Source organism: Liolophura sinensis, chromosome 10 (assembly GCF_032854445.1).
Source record: "Liolophura sinensis isolate JHLJ2023 chromosome 10, CUHK_Ljap_v2, whole genome shotgun sequence".
Taxonomy (NCBI): domain Eukaryota; kingdom Metazoa; phylum Mollusca; class Polyplacophora; order Chitonida; family Chitonidae; genus Liolophura; species Liolophura sinensis.
This window is the reverse complement of record NC_088304.1, coordinates 32046810-32058898: the sequence shown is the minus strand read 5'-3', so window position 1 is coordinate 32058898 and position 12089 is coordinate 32046810. Positions and strand designations below refer to the sequence as shown.

Here is a 12089-nt window from a genome sequence, read left to right as displayed (position 1 = left end):
GGAGCCAGCGCCATGTGTTCGTCTGCATGTCCACTGTGGAGCCAGCGCCATGTGTTCGTCTGCATGTCCACTGTGGAGCCAGCGCCATGTGTTCGTCTGCATGACCACTGTGGAGCCAGCACCATGTGTTTGTGCATGTTCCCTGTGGAGCCAGCGCCATGTGTTTGTGCATGTCCACTGTGGAGCCAGCACCATGTGTTTGTGCATGTCCACTGTGGAGCCAGCACCATGTGTTTGTGCATGTCCACTGTAGAGCCAACACCATGTGTTCGTGCATGTCCACTGTGGAGCCAGCACCATGTGTTCGTGCATGTCCACTGTGGAGCCAGCACCATGTGTTCGTGCATGTCCACTGTGGAGCCAGCACCATGTGTTCGTCCAAGTCCACTGTGGAGCCAGCACCATGTGTTGGTCCAAGTCCACTGTGATGTCAGCAAGTCTGTTGAAAAATCAGTCCACTGTGTTCAAGTATGTTCACTGTAATGTAAGTCCCATGTGTCCATATATATATGTGAATGTAATGTATGCCCACTTTGACCCAGCATGTTGAGGTATTAGCAGTGTGAGTCTGCGAATGTATGTCCAGTCTGTACCAGCATGTTGAGATACGCTCGATGCGAGTCTGCGAATGTATGTGCACTTTGACCCAGCACGTTGAGGTATTAGCGGTGTGAGTCTGCGGATGTATGTCCAGTCTGTACCAGCACGTTGAGGTACGCTCGATGTGAGTCTGCGGATGTATGTCCAGTCTGTACCAGCATGTTGAGGTACGCTCGGTGCGAGTCTGCGGATGTATGTCCAGTCTGACTCAGCACGTTGAGGTACGCTCGGTGTGAGTCTGCGAATGCATGTGCACTTTGACCCAGCACGTTGAGGTATTAGTGGTGTGAGTCTGCGGATGTATGTCCAGTCTGTACCAGCATGTTGAGGTACGCTCGGTGCGAGTCTGCGAATGTATGTGCACTTTGACCCAGCACGTTGACGTATTAGCGGTGTGAGTCTGCGGATGTATGTCCAGTCTGTACCAGCACGTTGAGGTACGCTAGATGTGAGTTTGCGGATGTATGTCCAGTCTGTACCAGCATGTTGAGGTACGCTCGGTGTGAGTCTGCGGATGTATGTGCACTTTGACCCAGCATGTTGAGGTATTAGCAGTGTGAATCTGCGAATGTATGTCCAGTCTGTACCAGCACATTGAGGTACGCTCTATGTGAGTCTGCAGATGTATATCCAGTCTGTACCAGCATGTTGAGGTACGCTCGGTGTGAGTCTGCGAATGTATGTCCAGTCTGACTCAGCACGTTGAGGTATTAGCGGTGTGAGTCTGCGGATGTATGTCCAGTCTGTACCAGCACGTTGAGGTACGCTCGATGTGAGTCTGCGGATGTATGTCCAGTCTGTACCAGCATGTTGAGGTACGCTCGGTGCGAGTCTGCGGATGTATGTCCAGTCTGACTCAGCACGTTGAGGTACGCTCGGTGTGAGTCTGCGAATGCATGTGCACTTTGACCCAGCACGTTGAGGTATTAGTGGTGTGAGTCTGCGGATGTATGTCCAGTCTGTACCAGCATGTTGAGGTACGCTCGGTGCGAGTCTGCGAATGTATGTGCACTTTGACCCAGCACGTTGACGTATTAGCGGTGTGAGTCTGCGGATGTATGTCCAGTCTGTACCAGCACGTTGAGGTACGCTCGATGTGAGTTTGCGGATGTATGTCCAGTCTGTACCAGCATGTTGAGATACGCTCGATGCGAGTCTGCGAATGTATGTGCACTTTGACCCAGCACGTTGAGGTATTAGCGGTGTGAGTCTGCGGATGTATGTCCAGTCTGTACCAGCACGTTGAGGTACGCTCGATGTGAGTCTGCGGATGTATGTCCAGTCTGTACCAGCATGTTGAGGTACGCTCGGTGCGAGTCTGCGGATGTATGTCCAGTCTGACTCAGCACGTTGAGGTACGCTCGGTGTGAGTCTGCGAATGCATGTGCACTTTGACCCAGCACGTTGAGGTATTAGTGGTGTGAGTCTGCGGATGTATGTCCAGTCTGTACCAGCATGTTGAGGTACGCTCGGTGCGAGTCTGCGAATGTATGTGCACTTTGACCCAGCACGTTGACGTATTAGCGGTGTGAGTCTGCGGATGTATGTCCAGTCTGTACCAGCACGTTGAGGTACGCTCGATGTGAGTTTGCGGATGTATGTCCAGTCTGTACCAGCATGTTGAGGTACGCTCGGTGTGAGTCTGCGAATGTATGTGCACTTTGACCCAGCACGTTGACGTATTAGCGGTGTGAGTCTGCGGATGTATGTCCAGTCTGTACCAGCACATTGAGGTACGCTCTATGTGAGTCTGCAGATGTATATCCAGTCTGTACCAGCATGTTGAGGTACGCTCGGTGTGAGTCTGCGAATGTATGTCCAGTCTGACCCAGCACGTTGAGGTACGCTCTATGTGAGTCTGCGAATGTGTGTCCAGTCTGACTCAGCACGTTGAGGTATGCTCGGTGTGAGTCTGCGAATGTATGTCCAGTCTGACTCAGCACGTTGAGGTACGCTCGGTGTGAGTCTGCGAATGTATGTCCAGTCTGACTCAGCACGTTGAGGTACGCTCGGTGCGAGTCTGCGAATGTATGTCCAGTCTGACTCAGCACGTTGAGGTACGCTCGGTGCGAATGTGTGAATGTATGTCCAGTCTGACCCAGCACGTTGAGGTACGCTCGGTGTGAGTCTGCGAATGTATGTCCAGTCTGACTCAGCACGTTGAGGTACGCTCGGTGTGAGTCTGCGGATGTATGTCCAGTCTGACTCAGCACGTTGAGGTACGCTCGGTGCGAGTCTGCGAATGTATGTGCACTTTGACCCAGCACGTTGAGGTATTAGCGGTGCGAATCTGCGAATGTATGTCCAGTCTGACCCAGCACGTTGAGGTACGCTCGGTGCGAGTCTGCGAATGTATGTCGAGTCTGACTCAGCACGTTGAGGTGCGCTCGGTACAAGTCTGCAAATGTATGTCGAGTCTGACTCAGCACGTTGAGGTACGCTCGGTGCGAGTCTGCGAATGTATGTCCAGTCTGACTCAGCACGATGAGGTACGTTTGGTGCGAGTCTGCGAATGTATGTCCAGTCTGACTCAGCACATTAAGGTATGTGGGTGTGAGTCTGCGAATGTATATCCAGTCTGGCAGTTGGTCAGTGCATATGTACTATGACACAGCATGTTATTGTATGTCCAGTTTGATACATCATATTAATCTATGGCCACTGTGACTGTGTTAATGTCTGCTAATGTATGTTCATGTATGCGCAGTGCGAGTCTGTTAATGTTTGTCCAGTCTGACTCAGTGTGCCAATGTGTGTCCACTGTGATACACTCTGTTTTTCTATGTCCAGTGCGACACTCTGCTAATGTATGTCCATTGTGACTCAATCTGGTAATGTATGTCCACTGTGACACACTGTGTTATTTATTTATTTATCTCATAAGTGTTTTACGCTGTACACAAGAATATTTCACTTATACCACGGCGGCCAGCATAATGGTGGGAGGAAACCGAACAGAGCTCAGGGGAAACCCACGAGAACTTGCAGGTTGCCGGCAGACCTTCCCTCGTATCGGCCGGAGAGGAAGCCAGCATGAGCTTGACTAACTCACAGCGACCGCATTGGTGAGAGGCTCCTGGGTCATTACGCTGCGCTAGCGTGCTAACCAACTGAGCCATGGAGGCCCCCACAATGTACTTAAGTGTGCCTCCTGTGGCACAGTTTGTTAATGTATATACACTGTCATACAATCTGGTAATGAATGTCCACTGTGGCACAATGTGCTAATGTATGTCCACTGTGACACTTTGCCAATGTATGTCCACTGTGACAATTTCTCAATGTATGTCCACTGTGAAACTTTACCAATGTATGTTCACTGTGACACAGTGTGCTAATGTATGTCCACTGTGACACTTTACCAATGGATGTTTACTGTGACACTTTACCAATGGATGTCTACTGTGACACTTAGCCAATGTATGTTCACTGTGACACAGTTTCCTAATGTATGTCCGCTTTTCAAGCAGTGTGTTAAGATATGTTCAACGAGACAGTTTCCTAATGTCTACCCAGTGTGATAGTCTGCCAATCGATGTTCACTGAGATAGTTTTCCAACGTATACCCAGTGTGATATAGTCTGTCAATCTATGTTCACTGTGACAGTTTCCTTATGTATCTCCACTTTTGAAACAGTGCGTCAAGGTATCACTGTGACACAGCTTCCTAATGTACACCCAATCTGATACAGTCTGCCAGTGTACATGTGTATGTTCACTGAGACACAGTGTGTTAACGTATATCCAGTGTGATACCGTCTACCAATGTATGTTCACTGTGACACATCTTCCTTATGTACACCTAATGTGGTACAGTCTGCCAATGTATGTTGACTGTGACACAGTATGTTAAGGTATGACCAGAGAGATAGAGTCTGGGATTGTATACCAATTATGACACAGTGTGTTAATGTATGACCACACTGACTGCGTGTTAATGTAGAATCACACTGACACATGTCCTCTGGTAACTGGTTGCATAGTGACATTTTAGTAGATGTGTTTCCACTTTGACACTGTGTCTTTACCCCAGATTGTGCTAATCCCCACATATCAGGGAATATATGTCCACTGTGACATACCAGGGTTAACGTGTGTCCACTGTGACATTTCAGGGTTCTAGTGTGTCCACTGTGACTTTTCAGGGATAATATGTGTCCACTGTAACATATCAAGGTTAATGTGTGACCTCTGTGATATATCAGGGTTGATGTGTGTCCACTGTGACAGATCTGGGAAATGTGTGTCCACTGTGACAGATCTGGGTAATGTGTGTCCACTGTGACATATAGGGGATAATGTGTGTCCACTGTGACATATTGGGGTTACTGTGTGTCCACTGTGACATATCAAGATTAATGTGTGTCCACTGTGACATACGTTGACACAAAAAGGTTAATGTGTGTCCACTGTGACATATCAGGGTTAATGTGTGTCCACTGTGACATATCAGGGTTAATGTGTGTCCACTGTGACTTTTCAGGGATAATATGTGTTCACTGTGACTTTTCAGGGATAATATGTGTTCACTGTAACATATCAAGGTTAATGTGTGCCCTCTGTGATATATCAGGGTTAATGTGTGTCCACTGTGACATATCAGGGTTAATGTGTGTCCACTGTGACTTTGCAGGGATAATATGTGTTCACTGTAACATATCAAGGTTAATGTGTGTCCTTTGTGACATATCAGGGTTAATGTGTGTCCACTGTGACATACTGGGGTTACTGTGTGTCCACTGTGACATATTGGGGTTACTGTGTGTCCACTGTGACATATCACGGTTAATGTGTGTCCACTGTGACATATCATGGTTAATGTGTGTCCACTGTGACATACCAGGGTTCTAGTGTGTCCACTGTGACTTTTCAGGGATAATATGTGTCCACTGTAACATATCAAGGTTAAAGTGTGCCCTCTGTGATATATCAGGGTTAATGTGTGTCCACTGTGACAGATCTGGGTAATGTGTGTCCACTGTGACATATAGGGGATAATGTGTGTCCACTGTGACATATTGGGGTTACTGTGTGTCCATTGTGACATATTGGGGTTACTGTGTGTCCACTGTGACATATCAAGATTAATGTGTGTCCACTGTGACATATGTTGACACAAAAAGGTTAATGTGTGTCCACTGTGACATATCAGGGTTAATGGTGTGTCCACTGTGACTTTTCAGGGATAAGATGTGTTCACTGTAACATATCAAGGTTAATGTGTGTCCTTTGTGACATATCAGGGTTAATGTGTGTCCACTGTGACATATCGGGGTTAATGTGTGTCCACTGTGACATACTGGGGTTACTGTGTGTCCACTGTGACATATTGGGGTTACTGTGTGTCCACTGTGACATATCACGGTTAATGTGTGTCCACTGTGACATATCACGGTTAATGTGTGTCCACTGTGACATTTCAGGGTTCTAGTGTGTCCACTGTGACTTTTCAGGGATAATGTGTCCACTGTAACATATCAATGTTAATGTGTGTCCACTGTAACATATCAAGGTTAATGTGTGTCCACTGTAACATATCAGGGTTAATGTTTGTCCACTGTGACATATCAGGGTTAATGTGTGTCCTCTGTGACATATCAGGGTTAATGTTTGTCCACTGTGACATATCGGGAATAATGTGTGTCCTCTGTGAGATATTAGGGCTAATGTGTACCCACTGTGACAGATCAGGGTAATGTGTGTCCACTGTGATATAGGCAGGATTAATGTGTGTCCACTGTGAGATATCAGGGTTAATGTGTGTCAACTGTGACATATCAGGGTTAGTGTCTGCCCATTGTGACATACCAGGGTTAATGTGTGTCCACTGTAATAAATCAAGGTCAATATGTGTCCACTGTTACATACTTGGGTCAAATGGTGTCTACTTTGGCATATTAGGGTTAATGGGTGTCCACTGTGACATATCAGGGTTATTGTGAGTCCGCTGTGACGGGTCAGGGTTAATGTGTGTCCACTGTGACATATCAGGGTTAATGTGTGTCGATGGTGACATATTATGGTTAAATTAGCACACTTATCAGACATTACAGGTGACGTCACAGTGGAGATACATGGACATACATTATGTTCACTGACGTCGTCTATAATGTGTGATCAATGTGACAATGTGTATATGAATGTCTACAGTGACATGATGTGTTCTCGGTTATTAATTGTCAATTAGCATTCGTAAGTGTACATAGTCTCACTTGCCATAAGACACATATACTACACATACCATAATCAAACCCTTGAACGTCCGTCATATGAGGCAGAAAATCTGTACAGCGAAGACGCCTCACGAAATATGGCCTGTGTGTGTCGAATTTTCTCGTGACATTTTGGCTGTAGCGGAACTGTCTGGACCGGTCTCTGGCTGCCATGATTAGAGCGTTAGCGAAATCCTATCATAGACCGCTACAAGTAAACACACGTTCTACATGAAATCGGCTAATGGATTATCCCTTGCAGACTGGTGTTGCGGACGTTCACATCATTCACATCCTCGACACCTTCCAAGTACACCCGTCACAACGCACAGACATCTCCACCCAGACATGTCACACTGTTCCTGTCAGCTAACCGATCTCCACAAGAGGCACAATATACGTAGCCACCACCTCGTATCTTCCGGGTCGGTTCTTCTGTCGCTGGTTTGTTTGTTTGATTTAAACGCCGACGTTTCGAATTTATTAAACTCGATGACCTCTTATGTTAGGTAAGTGGTACAGTGTATACATACATGACCAAGCGTTTAGCACTGCATGCGACCTGCAGAGTGTAAGAAAGTCACGAACGACTAAATTGACAGGGTTTACACTTGAAGCAGTCATCTTACTAATGACGACCGAACCAATGCATGCGAAACGAAATCGAAAGTAAGCTGTGAGAATTGCTGTCAGTGCCCAAAAGTTTATATTTTGAGACATGACCTCATCCAAGGACTTGTTACTTGTGCCTCAGTAGTGTAAAATACAGTTGAACGTATGACTCTGTGATGAACATAATATGCTTTTTACAGATATAACATTTTCTAACATTATATGCTGGCCTGATTGATAACACCGCTGATTTCATATAATGCAGTCTGGCTTTTGGAGAATGTCTCTTTGTTTTCGCAAGTATTACACGTCCATGTACTAGCTAATTGTGGTCATATCGGTGTGCAGGTCCAATGAAATAAGGCCAAATTATTAAAGTCACGTGACTGGTTATTTACCTCTCCAGTAACACTTGAGCTACCTCGCAGCGATGAGGTGGTTTTGTTGTTTAAGTGATTGCCCTTCTGTAGAATATTCCATTTAATATGTATTAAAGTGATTTATTTACCTATGTATTTGATTTGTGTACTCAAAAATATTTCATTATTTGGGTGGGTGGAAACTGGACAGGGCCCAGGGGAACCGACGACCATCCGCAGCTGGGCGTTACGGTAGGAACGTCCAGCTTAGCTACGGATAGAGCCTCCTGGGCGATGCGTCGCGCTGGCGTGTTAACTACATCGACCACAGAGGCCCCTGTATTAAGGACTACAGGATCTAGATTACATAATGCACCACACGAAAAGTTTTCTACCCAGTAATACAACAAATAAAAATAAAACGCATTCACGGACAACTGACGATTTACTTTCATTTTCGACCTATTCGGCACTCTAAGCACGTTCTTCACCTATACTGGAAAACTATGCAGCTCATGATCCCAAGGCTGGTGCAAGCTGTTGAAATACGAGACACTACAGATGTGCTGAGACGATGACACTTAAGCACTTAAGAGGAGACGGTCCACAGTCATGTAAAACTCACTAAACGTATTCATACAGACAATTGAACAGAAGTTACCACAAACAGCCGAGGTAAATTATCGGGCGTAGACCGCGTTGGAGATTGGCAATCAAGCATCAAGTTTACTTTGAATGAGCATCGGACTGTCATTATAGTCATTTATATTTTGAGACATGACGTATTCGACACCCTCGGCTTTTTAGTCTGGATAAGCCATACATGTATATCTATGAAACTTTCGGGAGCATAACTTGTTGGGAATTCCGAGATATGTAGGTTAGTGCGAAGTACGAAGCTGCAGGCCTGTACGTGTACAGCAACATAATGGCGACCAGCTCATGCAAAAGGCGGAATCCTGAAGAGTCGGAGCTGAGCTTCAGTAAAAAAGTCAGCCGGAATCTGCGTGACAACAGACCGATGTTTATCCGCTACCTGCGCTGTACGGAATGCCTGCCAAACGTCTGTGGAGTGATAGACGGATTTGATCGCGGTAAATACTAGTGAGAAGTAATATATGACGCATTTAGGCCTATTATAGTTTTGTAATATTACAATATCACAACCCATGTCACACGACGTAATCTGTAATGGTCACGTGATATATGCTGTAATTTAATTCATTTAGGCATAGACTGTGTAATTCTCCCAAGTGCCCAAATGTGTAACACTGCTGTTAGTGGTCTAGTTGTAACAAGTGATTGCCTTTCAAACATTAGGACTCACGAGGTGTGAGTTTAAAACGAGGGGAGAGTTCAAAACAGCCCTTCAACCGGGAATTTGTAAATTGCCGACGCCCTGACTTTTTTATGGAGCCTTTGTGACAATAATTAGCCTAAGCATCGACGACACCTCGAATTGCCGTTTGCTCAGGCTATAGTTTGTTGAAGACCACTTGTCTTCCACCAATATGGTCTGTATTTCTGCATGTCACAATTGGGAAAGTCTGTTAGTAACTTTGCCAAAGGTCGATGGTTTTCTACCCGAAGCACTCTGGTTTCCTCGCCCATAAAACTGACAGTCATCGCGGGAGTAAAAAATCTTGTTTTGTATAATGTTAAACAACGAGCATTAAAAAAATTAAGATAGGCCCATTAAGAAATGGAAAAACTAACACTGTACTGAATGCGGACACTCGAACTTTTTCATTGTTGTAAATGTTTCGTTAATTTCTATTTCCTGTTCCTGTAGGCAGGGGCGTCATTTTGTGTTATGTCCTGATGTCTTGGGTAGTGACACTAGAAAGGCTTTCACAAAGAAATGTGGCAGTCGCCTCTTCAGTAGTAAGACTCTCCCGAAGTACAAAACACGCTACTTTCATTATCTTCAGACCATTGCCTTGCAATCTTAAACAAGTGATAATTCTATTTAATTAACGTATTACAAGTTTTTAAGGCCAAAGCACTCCGTTCTTTTCATGTTTACAACCACGCCAAAGAGGATTTAGCGGAATTTTTGCGCAAAAATCCATAGCCGCAGATCAAAGGAAAGTTTTTATTTTTACCAATTATGTCTAAAATTATTGGCCTTCTAGAAAAGATGACGGGTATTTGTACTATTTATTGTCGGTCTTAATATAATTCTTATGTTTGAAAAGCTATAAGGTGACCTGCTTTATAAAGTTTACGAACATTATTATGGATTTTAAAGGATGCACCAACGAGGCTAATATTTTGTGAAAAGATATTTTGTGGGCTATTCCAAAATATTAGCAAACATTTTTTGAGATTTGCGCAGATTGACTCTTTGTCAAAAATCTCCTGTTCAGTCTGTAAAGCTAAAAAATAAAGAAGTAAATTATGAGCTAAAATATATATTTTGAAACATAATAAAACCCCAGGCCCCGGGGTCTCCAAGCGACAAGAATTGCAGTCATGAAACTTTGTACATTCTTTTTCGTTATTTTAGCTGAAATTTTTATTTCAATAACTTACCTAGAGTTTACGCTGTCACGCAAGATTTTGCAGTTTTTATGAAAGAAATAAAAATTTGCAAGTGGTCTTGATTTTGACTTAAGTCTAAGATTGTTTCGTGATACCCGGGGCCAGAGCATTAATAGCCAAGGGGGGTAATGTATAACGTTTCCTAACAACATCACGAAGAGTGTAAACCACTGCTAATCCAAAACAACCTGGTTAGGTCAAAAAATTTCACACCTATGTCAAAATTATGCACAGAATTCTTACCAATTTGTATGAAAAGTTATCTATGTGATGGTATGTTTTTAACGCTCAAGACACAGGTCTTTCGATTGAAAGAAAAATCGGCACATAATGATCACCAGTGAAAGTGCCTCATTATCGTTAGGGGGCCATTCAGGTACCCTCAAATAGGCCTAGTTTTCTGAAGGCAGGGAACATTCTCTGCCTTAACAGGCCGAATCCAAGCTCTGTAGGAAAGCATCACTCTCCGTTACACCGCCTCATTTGCCGAGTGCTATTTTGTTATGCGAGGACAACTATTATACAGAAAGAGTAGGCTATTACAGAGAATAACAGAAGAGTAGACCGCTTAAACCGAGCCTGGAATTGTTACAAATTGCCTATGGTCTGGGTCAGTTTTATCGCCATTGGGATTTGCTGCAAGATTTCCGTTGGAAATTAGTCAGATTCCTAAGTCTGACTTCAGCCTTTTTCCCTTGTTTGTTCATTGTCTTTCGTTTTTCAAGAAAACACGTGCAATTTGCAACTGCGTCGTAAAACAGTTCCCTGTTGCTTTTTCGTTAGCTCTTGTCATAAACACCAATAGCAGTGAAAATAATCTTGCATACTACCGGAAACAAGAAGCAACCTACATCTTACTGTTTTCAGCCTTTTCATCCAAAGTGCGGAGAGTTTTTAAGACGAAAGGAGATGAAGATGCCAACGAGGTGTTTCTGAAGACATTGGAGGAGAGCGAAGATAAGGGAAAGTGGAATACTTTCATCAACACTCTACAGTATCTAGGTCGGTGCTTGAAACCTCAAGTATTCAAATATAAACGAGTTTTATATATATCTGGCTAGTTCTTGTAATCCTTTAAAAGAAAAGACAACACCAGACCAATGTATATATGTATCGATCAAGTACCCCCAGAGGAAGTTTAAAAAACAAATGTTTCTATTTTTGTGATGTTGCACACAAAATGATGTGTAAAGCGCCCTCATGGTATCAACTGAAACCAATCTGACTCGAGTTATTTCTATTACTCGGGAGCGCAGCAATTTCCACTTACGTCAACCCTGTTTTGCTTTTTATCCATATAAGCGTGAGGTACAGGTGAAGCGGCATCATTTCAGCATCCCATGGCCAAGTAAGAATTCCAGATTAACAGTTGATTTTAAGAGTTGAAATTAAGAGTTGAGTTAGGACGTTTGTCAGAACTAAATTGCTGTGGCTATTTAAGTCTGTTTCCAACTCTCTTCGAGAAAACTAAAGTTAAATTATGTGTTGTCTTTTAAGTTCTATACATGGATAATTTCAGAATAGAAGTGTGCTATACACCCCGTTTGCTGTCTAAACATACACCATCCTCCCATACAGTACTGTTTCCCTCATGTTAATCACAAATTATCTATATCTCACTCCATTCCAGTATGGTACTACTTTCCTCATATCACTGATTCCTTGATAGTTCTCATTGGTCCTTTTGTTTTACCCTTCAGATACTCTCTAAAGGTCTCTGATTGGTATCCACATGGTATTCTAAATTTAGTCTCTAAACCTC

General features: G+C 44.0%; 1 protein-coding gene across 3 annotated transcripts in view; it reads left to right on the top strand.

Annotated features, from left to right (window-relative positions):
• The first annotated feature begins 8572 nt into the window (after positions 1-8572).
• The window catches only part of LOC135476782 (uncharacterized), a 17390-nt gene continuing 13873 nt past the window's right edge, over positions 8573-12089 (top strand). Inside the window, exons 1-2 of one of the 3 annotated variants that reach the window (XM_064756912.1) lie at positions 8573-8877; positions 11195-11329. In XM_064756912.1, the coding sequence (XP_064612982.1) occupies positions 8712-8877; positions 11195-11329 (301 nt within the window). In that variant the 5' untranslated portion in view covers positions 8573-8711. Of the gene's footprint in view, positions 8878-11194; positions 11330-11418; positions 11676-12089 lie in introns of those variants that run through there. The other 2 variants (XM_064756914.1, XM_064756913.1) reach the window with 2 other exon arrangements.